The 15641-nt window shown below is 46.0% G+C and overlaps 2 protein-coding genes across 2 annotated transcripts; one reads left to right on the top strand and one right to left on the bottom strand.

Moving 5' to 3' along the window:
* Positions 1-5689: 5689 nt before the first annotated feature.
* Positions 5690-8354, bottom strand: paqr8 (progestin and adipoQ receptor family member VIII). The gene is made up of 2 exons (XM_003971368.3): positions 8220-8354; positions 5690-7103 (listed from the first exon to the last, which is right to left on the bottom strand). The coding sequence occupies exon 2, from the start codon at positions 7040-7042 to the stop codon at positions 5969-5971; it is 1074 nt and encodes a 357-aa protein (XP_003971417.2). The 5' UTR covers positions 7043-7103; positions 8220-8354; the 3' UTR covers positions 5690-5968.
* Positions 8355-9161: 807 nt separating this feature from the next.
* Positions 9162-14410, top strand: mcm3 (minichromosome maintenance complex component 3). The gene is made up of 17 exons (XM_003971367.3): positions 9162-9374; positions 9655-9767; positions 9980-10188; positions 10277-10407; positions 10528-10766; positions 10860-10962; positions 11041-11194; positions 11281-11412; positions 11492-11700; positions 11788-11962; positions 12049-12175; positions 12235-12385; positions 12509-12649; positions 12735-12844; positions 12917-12990; positions 13554-13653; positions 13744-14410. The coding sequence occupies exons 1-17, from the start codon at positions 9300-9302 to the stop codon at positions 13940-13942; spliced, it is 2442 nt and encodes an 813-aa protein (XP_003971416.2). The 5' UTR covers positions 9162-9299; the 3' UTR covers positions 13943-14410.
* Positions 14411-15641: the final 1231 nt, after the last annotated feature.

The following is a 15641-nucleotide window of genomic DNA, read 5'->3' as shown; positions in this document are numbered from 1 at the left end:
TGTATGTGCAAATTGTCTCATTTCTAACAACTCCTTCATTTCATATATCACATGCATTTTAATGTGAACTTGCTGGACTTTCTGTGTTTCATAACTTGAACCACAAACCCGTGAGTAGAAAATCCTCTGCAGATGGTGACAGTAAAGAAGCATTAAAATTGCAGTTTCTGCACAAATAACCCCCCCCCCCCCAAATGGTGACATGGTGACGGGTGGTGGGTAAACAGTCTTTAGACAAATGTTTCTCGGGGAAAGAAAGAAAGAAAAGGTTGTTCCATATGCAGATAAGTGAGAGCAGATCAGCTCAGCCTTCCTCCATACAGCTCCTCTTCCTGCTTATCTGTTCGGAATGTCAGGTGTCTGTTCTGTTCAAGTGGGGGTGGAGTCCTGCTTCAGGCCTCAGAAACTGGAAACTTCTAGTTGGTGACTGTAGCCTTGGTGATGCACCAAGCCTGGCTCATCAGTTGGTCACCGCGCGTGCTCTGTCTAGCGTGCTAGCAGGCATGTCCGCGTGGCTCCTCCAGGTTACAAAGTCTGGATCTGGAAAAAAGGGAATGTCAGAGAAATTCCCACATTTGGCGGGACAAGTTGGCGCATTACAGAAAACCTACTGGTGACTCCCGACTTTGTGCCGGCTGTCCCGTTAGCTCCCGCTCCCCCGTCAGTCTGGCAGCAAAAAAGACAGAGGCACATGGACAATAAGGCTACGGCTCTTCAGAGGTTCCGGGTGAACATCAGCTTCAACAGAGGAACAGCAGCCATTCAAATCCAGAGGCTCTGGCCCGGTCACACTTGTCAAGTCTCTGAGAGGCATCAAACATTTCACACATGCCACAAACACAACAGAGACCTGTTGCTCGAGTCTGACAGTAACATCGATATTGCTTGTTGATTTTCTGAGGATCGTCGGGCCTACCGCCGCCATTAATGAAGCCTAATCCTCCTCAAAACCACAGGATGCTTCAAGCTTTCTCCCTGTTCGGGCCTGTGCTGTGGATGACTTGTAACACTTGGTACTATCAGTCCAATCATCACTCTCCTCTGGACATTTAGTCCAGCTGATTTCTAAAATAAACGGCCACCTCTTTTCCACATTTCTAAAAAATCCCAGCAAAACGACCTGAAGGCAAACCTTCCCCCAATCCCACAGTTTCTCTGGAATAAAAGGAACTTGTAGGGGGCCTCATCACACTGGGCTGAATAGTTTAGCAAAAGAGGAGAAGCTCCAAGAAGTGGATGGACGACAATTTCCTGGTAATTCCCAGAACTGTTGATGGAAAAGAGGCTGCGGCCACAAGGCTACGGCCCTGTTTGACACGCCCAGAACAAAACCTGATATGGTTTTGCTGGCTGGGGCCCAAGGAGTGGCTGGAGCCCAAGGAGGCCAACATCTCCCCCGGCCTCCTGCTGACAGCCAATAATTACATGCTTATTCATTGAAAGCTGATTATCTGTGAAACTGCAACCAGCATTCCGGTGTCAAGGTGATCCGCCCGGGTGACGTATTAATGTTGTTAGCAGTTAGCCAGCTCTTACCGTAGCGCTGTTCACATCATAGGCGTTGCCGCTGCTCCTGTGGATGACAAGGCAGGAATGATGAGTCACACCTAGGAAACACTCTCAATTTACTTCTCTTTATCACTTTTGAGTGTTTCTGGATCAAACTCTTAAAGATTAAGCTCAGTAAATGATTTGGATTTGCCCTGTTTGACCTGACTGTATCAAACCACGAGGACTTCCCAAGTTACATGTAGCCAGTTCACGGTCATCCATTTATTTCATTTGTATCTGCAAGTCGTTTTAGAATACAAACTAGTATTTGGATTATGTTTTAAATGTGCGTCTTTGATTTTCCCATTTCCCAGCAGGGGTGATAACTGAGTGACACACATCAAACACACACCCTGGCGTTGGGTGCTGGTTCAAAGCCCTGCTGGATGATTGCTCAGTTGTTCTTCAGGAACTCCTCTCAGGTCATGGTCACGACTTTTCAGCGTCAGACAGTCATACAAAGCCTGAACGCTGGATGGGGCGAGATTTCAGGTGGAAACCCAGAGAGGGAACACACCATCAACAAACAAATGTCTTTGTAATCCAGAATAAAGAATCTGTCCTGCCCATATTTGCTGACTTGGGTCAACGTGGCAGTCTCAAGTTTCAATCGCTGGATTTATTGCTGGATTGGCGGCAGTCATGTAATCATGGTGCTCCCTCAAAGGTTTGACTTCCGTCTGTTGCTGTTGTTCCAGTTACATTCTTTCAGAGTTCTGGAATGTGAAGAAACAGCTGATAAGTCCATAGTTTCAGTCCACCTGTGTGTCGCAGCCGTGAAGGGTGTGCAACAGGCGCACAGGTCCAGATGTGTATGAGTAATTTCTGCATGCGTTTAACACACCCATGCACACAAAGGCCTCATTATGACAACCAGGGATAGAATCCAAAGCTGGCCCGTCTGCCTTGAACCTCAGGTGACTGATTACGCCTGCGCTTGGATGAAACCATCAAACAGGAAACGCCCTCGATCAAACACTGTCCATCAGGTCTAACAAGTCCCTATTGTGCTGATAAAGTCGTAGATGGTGGTTTAAGTCCTGCAAGTCTGTTGTCATGGAACCGCCTACAGATCTGTGAAAGGGGGTAAATGGCAGCAGCTGCTCTTCAGGGGATAAGCGAGGAAGCTAAAACTCACCTTTTACAGCCATTGCAAAGGGCAACGAGGGTAATGCTGAGGATGAGGAAGACGATGAGGGAGATGATGCCCACCTCTGGGGAGGTGAACCAACCCGTCATGCTAACCATCCCAACTGGAGCCATTTTCCTCTAGTGCTGGGGTAAAAAAAAACAAAAAACAGTGAAAGTTGTTGATGAGCCACAAAAGCTTTTCCTCCTCACGTCTCTGTCCCTCCTGTTCGAGCTTAAGCCGTTTTCTAGACTACAACATCTGGCAGTACAACACAGCAGCTCGAATTCTAGATGTTCTACTTACGTTGCTTGCTTGACCTGGCCGTGGCTGCGCTTGAAGCTTGTGTCAGTCATTCAGCTGCCTTTGCTTTATGTAGCTGGCAGCAGGGAGGTGTCTCGGCTAGAGGAGGTGCTGCTGGTACAAGCCCACAAGCAGCTCATTGTGTTTGCCCTCATCACTTCATGACATCCACACGGGGCCACCTTGACAGCTGACATATGTGCAGCTTCCACAAGTGTCATTTTGGTTTGAAAATACTGACCTCTTATTATCTGATAGGAAGGGGGAAAAAAAGGATTGTTGTATTTGATGGTACGACGGGCCCGAGTCAACTCCAACTCTTGTAGCGCCCCCCTGTGGCCGTGCTGCGCATGACATCATCGTGGTTCGTCCAAGTCAAATGAAACTGGGGTGTTTCCCCACCGTAACGACGCCCCCTGTCTGAGACGAGGATTGAAACCTTTGATGCGTATTTCCTAAAGATTTGATCTAGTTATAAACACAAGTCTGAAAAGAGTAATCATTTTGTAATTCTCCTAAGTCTAGCCAGTAAATCCCAGGAGCAAAGCCTGCTGTGAAGCCAGTGAATGGATGCTGCTTCTTGATCTCTGTACCAAGAGCTGGCTGAAACTAATGAAATCATAATCACAAGGGCGTCTTTTGGAAACAAGGAGCATTGTTCTAATGCAGAACTGGGTTTGGACCCAGATGAGAGTGGATATAAATAGCCCAGTGTCTGGAGGGGGGGCAGAGAGGGAGCCCATGCGGGCCTTGGACTCCGACAGACCAAAGCTGCCATCACAAAATGGATCTTCCCAAAACATCAAGACTGTCCCCTGGTGGCAGGCTTCAGCAAGGGTCAGGATCCCTTCACTGGAAATCCAGTCAACGTTACAAAACCATTTGAACAATAAATTTGGGTGATGAATACTAGAAATTACAGAAAATCTATACATTATATGCACATTTTTTTAAATAATGGCTTAAATGATTAGACTCCTCACACCCATTCGGTGTGTCTGCGCTCACATTTACCCCTCTCAGGACCAAACCTGCTCATCTGGACACAGAAACACGTAAAACACGTTCCTGCATTGAGGCAGCACCATTGGAGGAATTTGTGGATCAGAATCTCAACTACACATGGGCATGCACGCACCCTTCAGGGGCCAGAAATCCAACAAATGGCTCTCATAACAGCCCTCAGTGTGATTCTGATGATGAGAAACATTCAGAATTTTCCATAATGATCTGAGCCTTTCATGTTAAGAACAATTTCCTCATACACACTCTTTAGCACAACAAAGTCTTTGCTGCCATAATGTCATAATAAGTAACATAATCTTTTCGCTCCTGAAGTGCATTAAAGGAAACGTCGGGCTTAAGCGCTGCGCTCGAACACTTGACAACTCAGATAACATCATTTACTCCTGTAGGTACTGGAAGACTGGTTAGACTAAAAAAATGCACCTAGGAAATACCGGAGATACCGGAAATGCCAGACTACAGGACACCTGCTGGGTGTAGGAGGGTGGCGTAAAACATGACAGCTACATGTTTGATCCAAGGTGCTCCTACAGTCAGAGTTATTGGACAGAAGCATTGTGAGATCACCCCAGCTAAGGTCACACACACCTCCATCCTGATTAGTTCCAAGATTTCTCTGACGTCCAGTCTCATTTGTGCTTTTGTCCTAGTGTGTTTCAAAATAAAAAACTGTTGGCGGTCTATTTTTGTTGCTTAATTTGGATACAAATGAGAAAATATGAATATTTGACAAGGCAATGTTTGTGTCTGGCTGTTTAAAAGGATTCGAACCATCAAATTCATCATTTATATTTGAAAAAAGTGTGTGGAAAAGTAATTTCCCATGGGATAAATAACCTTCTTCTGACTGCATGTACTGTTTTTTCCCCATTGGTTGGGAAAACTGAACATCACTTGGTAGAAGGATATCCTAATGGCCACTTTCATCATGATAAATATAAGATTTTGAATACACTGACACCTTTGTCTATTTCACATTCAAGTATAATTTTGCACATTTTGTGTCCCCAGGAGAGTGGACATCCTATAAAAGGCACATAGTCAATTTCTATTTGATGGGGAAAAAGCTTTATTAGCGCTTTTAAACCTAAAGCATTTGATCTGAACTGCTGCCGATTCTAAATGAGGGTGACAGGGAAGCTGTTTCAGCAGAGATAGAAATACCTACTGAACAGGTCAGACACCCTATTCACTCACACCTTAGCCTCCAATCACGTGCATGTGTTTGTTGTGTGAGAGGGAACCAGAGAAAACCCACACAGGTACATGGACAGAAGTGAAGCAGAACCTTCCTGCTGGGTTCCCACTGTGTCGACTACTATACCTCAATACACACACATACACACACACACACACACTTACTTACGCTAACCTGAACCTTATAGCCAAGTCTTACCATTTAAACATACCGTTGAAGTTGTAAGAGCCAGGCAAAGTGAAATGGGTATTTTGGCTCCAACTTAGAAAATACACACACACACACCATTGTTGCCAGTGGACTTTAGCCATGCATGAGGACTGTTCTGCCAACTTCTGCCCCTGCCTCAAAAAGCCTCTTTGTTTTGCCAAATCCCACTATCTGCCCGTTTGTCCTCACAACACGCCGTTGCTTTTACACCCACCTCAGGGAGCCTTTTCAGCCCCATGCCACCGTCAAATATACAACCTGAGAAGCAGCAGTCTGAAAAGACTTTACATACTACTTTATTTCTGCAGCAGCAATGGTTACAAAGTTCACCCCAGCATCAGCATTCTTAAAAACAGGCTCTGCTATCAGCAGCATTTGCATGGGCGGACAGGAAAATGTAAACTCAGCCATACGCCACACACCAAACTATGACATGTTTTAATGTTCACAAACTTCAGTAGAGTTTCTTCCCATAGATACAAATGGATTCTTGTATAAATACAGGTTCTGACAGGAAAGACACCCTTCTGTTTTTCTCACATTCACACAACTTATTTGTCCTTCTTTGTAGTTGTTCGATGATTTTTTACGTGCTTCATTGTGAGGAGTGCTGTTATCAAGCAGCCCAGAAACAAGAGCGGGAGGCCAACACAAGCCCACCACAGCCGTCCTTCTCCGAATACCTCCACCATTGTATCCCTGCGCCGGGCGTAGTCCTGAAACAGAGCCTCCAGCTGGAATATCGTACACAGGGATAAGAGCACGTGGAATATCTGGTGACCTTGACCCACAAAATCGCACTGGCCTGGGAAGAAGCGCTCAGGGATGGGGCAGGAGAAGAAGAAAGCGGACAGCAGAAAACAGGCAATCTGGAGTGCATGGAAGGGCAGTGAGGGCTCCTGGCTCCAGGAGACGGTGAACAGGCGATGGACTACCGGGCTGATATCGAGCAGGTAGGCTGCAGAGGTAGGAATCAGCTGACAGATCTTTCGCTGCCAGGGGTACGGTCGCTGGTATCTGAACTTAGAGATACAGCAGCCGAGGCAGGACAGCCATCCTAAGAGGGCAGCACCCGGGAGAAACAACAAGCCAACAATGCTCTCTCTCCAGGCTGCTTCTGATGAGTAGAAATAATGTCCGAGAGAGCAACCGTACTGATAAACAGCGACGCCCACATAGTCCAGGAAGAAAACGATGTAGTGGGAATGTTCACAGTGAGAGTGTAAAAGGTGAGCCACCACGCTGAAGAACATATAAGTGAGGGAAGACACTAAAAAGAGATAGAGAGGCAGAGAAGCTGCGTTCAGGGTAAACCCCAGGGCTTCTACTTTGGCCCACCAATGGATCAGCAGTATGGGGGCAGCCAGAAGGTGAGTCCACACATTCAGGCACTCATTGTGTCTCTGGAAAAGGGTGAAGAGGTAGCAGGACCAGTCCTGCCCGGTGGGGCGATAGCCCGTCAGGATGTAGGGCTCTTGGAACAGAGTGGGAACTTGGGAGACCCCGACTGTTGGACTGGGTGAAGGGATGGAGAAAGGCATGTAGTCTGCGATGCGGAGCAGGCGGTTGACGTGCTTGATGCTCAGAGTCAAAGTGCTGAGACGCTGCAGAATGGGTGTAGACATGATTGGCCGAGGCCGAGGCGAAGGAGGCAGAGCAGCAGAGGCAGCGGACGGATCTCTAGGGCTGGACACACCATGGGAGACAACCAGTTAGCATTTTATTCAAAGTGAGCATTGACCTCAGAAGCCTCAGAAGACAAACCTGGTCTGCATTATGAGTCTTCAATTCAAAACAAGAAGAAAAAAAGAAGAAAATCTTTTCATGACATGACTAGAACATCCATACTGGTATAGAAAACTCACAAAAACATACATATATACATGTACAAAGACTTTACTTCATAACCAACAGACATTCAAAAATCTGCCCTGAGAGGTTCAGGTATTTCGTGATATTCCTCCTCTCTATAGGACAGTAAATCAATAATGCATAGAGAAAATAACATGAACCATGAACCACCCCTCATTTAGTCCTCTCCATGATGTAATTGTAATTATTGAAAGATGCAATAAATCTCAAACAAATTCTGAATCTGAGATTTGCAAAATCACAGTACTAAATATCATATTACATATTCTAAATAAGAATGAATCAAAAATATATAAAATCTAGAAGAAGGTTTATTTTGTTTTTAAACTTTACAATTGCAGTTTATCCTGACTCGAATCCAACCATTATAACAAGAGGGGGGACGGTTATAACGTAAACTCAGGCACACATAAGGAATTCTTTGGTTAATTCTCACATTTGGCAGCTCAACCTAATTCTCAATTCCCTTTCCGACATGATCTGCTCTTGGAAATTATGCAAAATGCTCTCTATGTTCTCCCAAACTCCCATTTAAGGTATGTTGTCGTACCTATAAGATTCTCTTGGCAGGTAAACCCAGTAAATGAGCGGATAGAGCCATAACTACCACCCCTGTGAAACATCTCATGTGTCTCCAGTCAAGGGTGCGCCTCCACCCTTCACTCACCCGTCTCTCCTAAAAAAATACCTTCTTAACTTTTCAACCGCAGTGGATCAACCGCAGATCTAAAACTACTTTATTCCAAACCCTAGGAAGGGTCCGAAAAAGGCGAATGTCTGGATTTCTGTGTTGACAACTAAACTTCGAGGAACTCTAGACTTGCCAACGCCGAAACTGAACTGCGATCCAACTATTTGCATCACAAAAGCACCGATTAAAACCCTTTAAAAGTCTCATAAAAATCCCACTTTTGATAGACATCAGCTTACCTGCTGTGATCCACAGAACACCTGTTGTTCTTCCGGTGTTACAGAATAAATTAGAATGGATCTATATAAAGTAACTTGTGGGCTGAGCTGCAAACTAACACATATTGAGATTGAAAGGTGCTTCAGAGGCTGCAGAAGGGAGGCGGGGGCGGAGGGCGGGGCCACGTTGACCGGGAACGCCCACAACATACCTTTGAAAGTTTCTAAACCCATACATTTAGATTATCATCGCCACAATATTACATTAATCTTAATCTGTCCTAAAAGAAAAACTGCTGAAATCTCTGTGTTCGAATTAAGAAATCAATAGAGTATTTTCAATGAAACAGTTACAACCGCGAGCTTTGAGATTTTTCCTTTTCAAATAGTGTTTCCTCAATAAGCAGCAGGATGAAATTTGCCAACAGAAAGAAAAGTAACAGTTAAATCAACAAAGCAAACGTTTGAAAGATTAGAATGTTACAAACAAACGTGAGTGCTTGTTCGTTTATAAAATCCTTTATTATCCGGCAGCCTTCAAAGTAAAAGCTGCGTGTTTTGAAGCGTGTTGTCCACCGCGATCAGAGGAACGAAAACCAAATAAATACAAACTCTAAACAAATAGCCTGAAAGGTTAACAAAATGCATAAAAGCTCTGTATATAGCTGACAAATGGCTATGTATCATTTATATTAAATATTCTAGTTTGTAAAAAAATGTAAACTGACATTTAAGTGAAACATTTGCCAATAGATTTTGACCATAATTGTGGTGAATTCAGATTTTAAACACTCTTCGAAATATGGTTAAATATATGACGACAATCTAAATCACGTGACAGCGCGACGTCAGCCCGTTTCCTGTTCTAACCCGCCTTTTCCTGCTTTACTTTCGCGCGACTTCTCTGACTGGGCGGGGCCATCCGCCGGAACAGGAAACTGAATTGTGTAAATTAGCCAATCATGAGCTACGATATTCTTGGGCGGGACACGCGGTGGCGCGAAATCCTCTCAGAGGACCTGACGGCAGCCAAGAAGTGACTACCGAGCTCCGATTTAATCATTTTACATTTTACATTTTACAAATAAATAAACGGCAATCATGGCGACCGACATGGTGGATGACCACGAGATGAGAGAGGCTCAAAGGGACTATCTTGACTTTCTGGACGATGATGTAAGTGGGTTCACACTTTTGTGCCCATGCGGTCATAATAAAAGCTGTAACATATTTCATTATTTTCTTTACCGGAACGTTGTTTGTAGTCAAATTTAATTCAGGTTGTGATGCTCTGAATTCTTACCACATTGATAAAATCTAATTTAAGTCCATTATATCGCCGTTTTTGAGTCTGTTTCGCCCTTGGGATCCATTCATGAAGCCTTTGAGATCCATTCATGAATGACGTTAAACCGCTAAAACTAAACGGTACCAATCCTCTGTCCGATTTCCGCAGCAAGACCAGGGGATTTACCAGAACAAGATCAGGAACATGATCAGCGAAAACAAAGCTCGACTGATCGTCAACATCAACGATTTGAGGAGACGCAACGAGGGCCGCGCTGCAAAGTAAGAGAGCCTTTGTGCCAACATGGACTCACTGTGAGAGTTGCTCAAGAATGATGAAAATCTTCATGCATGTGATTTCAAATGTAATTCTGATAACATAATTGTACTCAAATATTGAAAGTGATTGGAAAAACCTTGCAGTTTGTGTTATGTGAGGAAAATTGGGGTATCATCTGGTGGTGGTCACCAATTAACTCTCTTTTATCCATCAGGCTTATGAACACTGCCTTTCAAGAGTTGATTGCGTTCCAGCGAGCCCTTAAGGACCTTGTGGCCTCGGTGGACGCCACTTACGCCAAACAACATGAAGAGTTTTATGTGGGCTTGGAGGGGAGCTTTGGCTCCAAACACGTAACGCCTCGCACGCTGACCTCTCGCTTGCTGGGCAACATGGTGTGTGTTGAGGGGATCATCACCAAGTGTACGTTATTTTAATGTGACCTCTGGAGGCAATTTAAGACGTTTAAATGGTGGTATATCAGTTCTAACATGACCGCCCTCCTCTGTAGGTTCGCTGGTTCGCCCCAAAGTGGTGCGCAGCGTCCATTACTGTCCGGCCACGAAGAAGACCATGGAAAGAAAATACACAGACATGACGTCGCTGGATGCCTTCCCCTCAAGTGCCATCTATCCTACGAAGGTCATTTCAAATAACTTTGCATTATTGCCTCCTGTATTTTTTCTTTTCCAAAGAGTGCCGTAATGAATAGGGCAAATGTAGAGGTTTAGTATTAATATTCTTCTCACGTCTCTGTAACAGGATGAAGAGAACAACCCCTTGGAGACAGAGTTTGGTCTCTCTATCTATAAGGACCACCAGACCATCACCGTGCAGGAGATGCCAGAGAAGGCCCCAGCCGGCCAGCTGCCCCGCTCTCTAGACATCATCCTGGACAACGACCTGGTGGACATGGTCAAACCTGGAGACCGCGTGCAGGTTGTCGGGACATACCGCTGCCTGCCCAGCAAGAAAGGTGGATTCACTTCAGGTACATTCAGGTGAGCCATTAAATGTCTTTTTGATGCGTGCATGAGCCGCCCAGTCGCTTTTTATGCTTTGATATTTAAACTCGATTAAACTTTTGTAACCAGGACCATCATGATTGCCTGCAACGTCAAGCAGATGAACAAAGAAATGTCGCCGACCTTCTCAGCGGGTGATATTGCTAAAATCAGGAACTTCACTCGCAGTAAAGTACGATCCCACGCTTGTGCTCCTACACTCGTTTGGGTGAAAACGCTTCCTAGCTCAGACGTCTCTCCTGTTCCTCAGGATGTGTTTGAGCAGCTGGCTCACTCTCTGGCTCCCAGTATCCACGGGCACGAGTACATAAAGAAGGCCATCCTTTGCTTGTTGCTGGGTGGAGTGGAGAAGGTGCTGGAGAACGGATCGCGCATCAGAGGAGACATCAACATCCTTCTCATCGGTACAGCCAGATATTTGGTTTATGTGTTTCCGTAATTCCTTAGCGGGTCCCAGGGTCGTTTCTCAACACACGTGCATGTTCACCAGGTGATCCGTCGGTAGCAAAGTCTCAGCTGCTGCGGTACGTTCTCCACACGGCGCCACGGGCCATCCCCACCACAGGAAGGGGCTCGTCTGGGGTCGGTCTGACGGCAGCGGTCACCACTGACCAGGAGACCGGTACGATCCACCACGTTGTGGAGGTACAACATTCATGGATGCGCCTGTTTCCTGACTCTTGCTCATCTGCCTTTCCCAGGCGAGCGTCGGCTGGAAGCGGGCGCCATGGTTCTGGCTGACCGTGGCGTAGTGTGCATAGACGAGTTTGACAAAATGTCTGACATGGACCGCACCGCCATTCACGAGGTGATGGAGCAGGGCCGCGTCACCATCGCCAAGGCTGGCATCCACGCCCGCCTCAATGCCCGCTGCTCCGTGCTGGCTGCTGCTAACCCGGTCTACGGCAGGGTGAGCGCTCAAACTGGGATCCGTTTTGTTGGGATCCGTCAGGGGCTCTCGGTGGTTCTAAGGTTCTTTCCTTTTGTTTTGTTCCAGTATGACCAGTATAAAACCCCCATGGAAAATATCGGCCTCCAGGATTCCCTGTTGTCACGTTTCGACCTCCTCTTCATCGTGCTGGACCAGATGGATCCTGAGCAGGACCGTGAGATCTCGGACCACGTGTTGAGGATGCACCGTTACCGTGACCCACGGGAGCAGGAGGGAGCAGGTACACCAGGGTCCTCAAACTGTGTTCTGGGCCACTCCAAAATGTTGTGATGAAGTTTTGATGGGGTTCCCGTTCATGTTGGACAGCGATGGCTTTGGGAGGGACCGTTGATGTCCTGACCACAGACAACCCAGACAGCTTTTCAGAAGAGCAGGAAGAGCTGCAGATCTACGAGAAGCACAACAACCTGCTGCATGGCAACAGGAGGAAGAAGTAAGGGTGCAGAGAAGTTCTTTTTTGCATAACCGGAAGACTAACGACTCCTGTTCCAGGGAGAAGACGGTGAGCAAAGAGTTCATGAGGAAGTACATTCATGTCGCCAAGGCTGTGACCCCTGTGCTGACGGAGGAGGCGGCCAATCACATCGCAGAAGAATACTCAAGGTTGCGGAGCCAAGACCAGATGGGGACTGATATCGCCAGGGTAGGCTGGAGTCAAAATCCATCAATCAATCATGATATTACAAACTGTTTGGTATCCAACTGTGGGGAACATTGAGGGACGCTCAGACTGTGTAATCTTGTGTATTCCCTCTCATCCTGCCAGACCTCTCCGGTGACCGCCCGTACTCTGGAGACCTTGATCCGTCTCTCCACAGCGCACGCCAAGGCCCGGATGAGCAAAGCTGTGGAGCTGGAAGACTCCGAGGTGGCCGTGGAGCTCGTCCAGTACGCCTACTTCAAAAAGGTCAGACGGGCAACAACGAATGCTTGAGTTTTGCCTGAAACATCCGCAATGAGGTTGAGCGACGCTAGCTGATCTCATTCTGCAGGTTCTGGAGAAAGAGAAGAAACGCTCTAGAAAGGAGAGGCAATCTGACTCGGAGGAGGAGGAGGCGGAAGCGTTGGTCACCCAGCGCTCGCAGAGAGCTGGAAGGAAGAGGTGAGGGTTTCTGATGATCTGTGCAAAATGAAAATGCTGAATCTGGCTGTAATGACACAAGCTGTCCTCTAGGGTGCACGCTGGCTCTCAGGGCAGTGAGCCCCTCAGCCCATATGACTTCAGCGAAGACCAGGACGTCCCTGAGAGTAAGCACTCAAAATCCACAAATCTGCTGCAGTATGCACTGGTAGAAAGTGACTGAATCCATTTCTAATCAAGAGGTTTGAGCCTACATTTCACCGCAAGTGGATGGATGGTCAGTTTCTTTCTCCAGATGCATTAGAAACTCTGGAAAAATGTGATTGAAAATAACATTTAAATGTGAAGGAAATATTCTTACTGACAGACTTGAAATGACAATTCCAATAGTTTTGCGTGAAACAAGTTCTAAAGGAGACAGGCAAAGAAATGGTTTCCCAAGCTCATCAAACAATCTGAAGGATTGGGGTGTAAATTCAGATTAGACATTATCACGGCGTCAAAAATCTAATAATGAGAAATCATTAGCAATAATTGTGCAAAATCAGTTGGTTGGCGCAGTGGTTGAAGTCAGATGACTGATATTGTCAGTGTTATAAAACAGGATGGCCACCAGGGGGCAGCAGAGAGCTGCGTTTTTCAGTCACACACCGGAAACCAGTCGGGTTCCAAATGGTTTGACCGGAAAGTCTTTCTCACAAGTTTTAATCAAGTTTTCACTTTGTTTTAGTTCAGTCTGGTACATCAAAGCCAACCAAATTGCGAAAGGATGGTGAGGAAGCTATGGATGCCACATCACAGGCTGATGGGGCTACGCTTTCAGAGGAGAGGTGGGTGTGGGTGTGGTTGTGCGGGATTTCGTGAATCTTGCAGATTCTTCTGAAATCCAAACAAACAAATCTCTCTTCTTCCTCCGCCAGGCTGAAGGAATTCAAGTCATCACTGTTTGCGGTCTTCCAGTCTGCTCACGCTCAGTCTGTGAAGATGAAGACGCTGATGGATGACATCAACAAGGGCCGCGAGCAGCACTTCAGCGAGGCAGAAGTCCGAGATGCTCTGGCTCACATGCAGGACCACAACCAGATCATGCTGTCGGATGACATCATCTTCCTCATCTGAGCCCAGACGGCTGAAAGGAACAGGATGGACTCTCTTTTCTGCCATATTCACGTGCTCTTCTCTTTACATACATGTCATGTTGCAATCAAAAGCAGCACAGACGTAACATCCATTCAGTTGTAACTTGGCAAAGCAAAAAGTCGAACCTTCTATTTTTTATTTTTTTTTATACGCTCGTTTAGGTTCCTGTAATCACTGTTTTCTTTTGCAGACTGTTGGTGCAAACAAACATGTATATTCACACCGAGAGGAGGAAGGGTTGCACCCTTCCCCACATTCTTGCAGCACTGACAGTGCTGCATTGTTTCACTCTTGCAAAAGTTGATTCACCAGCAGCACTGCCCACTTTTGTACATAGTTGACATGTTTAAATATTAAATGACTGTAGTTGTTAGCAAAAAATAAATGTAATTCTTGTTGGGAATGGCACGAGTGGATTCACTGCAGTGTAACCTCTGACAGTCATGAGAAAAGGTGTCAGGATTATTTCTATTTGGTCATATTCAATGAAAATTCCTGCCCTAAAGCCTGAATAGCATCTTAACTAGCAACCATGCTTGTAAAATACTAAGTACCGGTATGTATCTGAAATTCTGTAGTCTTAAAAAAATATACACATTTCCACCCATTTGTGAAGTCTAATTCAAAATATAAACCTATTTCTCCCTATTTTACAGATAAGTGTTTGATGGTAAAATATGCAACATTCCATGAGGTTGTCATGGACCCACCATGACCCAAGAAATTGTGTTGGATGTGACTATAAACATCAGGAGCGTCCTAATAAACGATAGAGCTGTCAGTAAAGCTCACACTGCTCCTCTGTACTTTACATGCATATATATGTAGGTGTATGTATGTATATTCAGTCACAGTTTCACATGCTCACGCGTCTCTATCGAAATTAGGGAGCTTTGCATCTGGTGTTACATCTACATGGATTCAGCTTTAGCTCCTGGCTCAAAATGGCATGTTTAAATCAATTCATTAATTTTCACACCCTTTTTTGCCGCCTTGTGCATATCTAAATGAATTTGGTGCCATCTGTATAGATGTGCACGCCTATCACTGTACTTTTCTGGGTGTCTGCGGCATCTTCTCAGGTTCACCAGCAGATCTGGGCTCCAGTCGGTCGGGAGACGGAGCTACGGGAGGAAGCGGCATCTGCAGTTTCTAGGTCAGAAAATGTGAGTCACCTGTGGCTGACTCAAACAATACGCAGTTCAAAGTCAGCCTGCTGCTTTCTCACATCGGATCACAGCTGGTCTTCGTCACACGCATAAATAAAGCTCAAAATGATGCAGATATATTTAGCTTGTTGTGTTGAGTCCTGCTTCAGAGTGACTTGATGTTTGGACGTGTTCACAGCCAGATGTTGGCGGCAATCCTCTCACTAGGACAGCAGTCTAGAGGAGAGCTGTTTGTGATCCATTAACTGGCCAGGTTGGCTCCACTCATCATATTCGCTGTCCTCGGGCTCTGATGCTCAGCTGAGGTCCTCAGCGTCCTGACGTCCTCGGGCCTCCGTGACGGCTCATCCTCGGCGTCCACCCTTGTTTTAGCGGAAGCAGGACCTTGGTGAATGTGCCACAGTCCCGTAGGTCCTTCGTTGTTTGGACCTTCTCTGGCGTGTCTGATTCATTTGGCCTCTAGACAATCTGGACGTTGTCCTGCTGAGGGGGACAGTTGAATTATAGAA

Source organism: Takifugu rubripes, chromosome 16 (genome assembly GCF_901000725.2).
Source record: "Takifugu rubripes chromosome 16, fTakRub1.2, whole genome shotgun sequence".
Lineage (NCBI taxonomy): Eukaryota > Metazoa > Chordata > Actinopteri > Tetraodontiformes > Tetraodontidae > Takifugu > Takifugu rubripes.
Note: the sequence above shows the minus strand (reverse complement) of the source record. Positions and strands in the feature narration are given on the sequence as shown.

Coding starts and splice junctions, on each gene's coding strand:
- paqr8 (XM_003971368.3), bottom strand. CDS start 7,042: ATGTCTACACCCATTCTGCAGCGTCTCAGCACTTTGACTCTGAGCATC.
- mcm3 (XM_003971367.3), top strand. CDS start 9,300: ATGGCGACCGACATGGTGGATGACCACGAGATGAGAGAGGCTCAAAGG. Junction 10,767..10,859: donor TTCACTTCAGGTACATTCAG/GTGAGCCATTAA, acceptor TTTTGTAACCAG/GACCATCATGATTGCCTGCA. Junction 10,963..11,040: donor GGAACTTCACTCGCAGTAAA/GTACGATCCCAC, acceptor CCTGTTCCTCAG/GATGTGTTTGAGCAGCTGGC.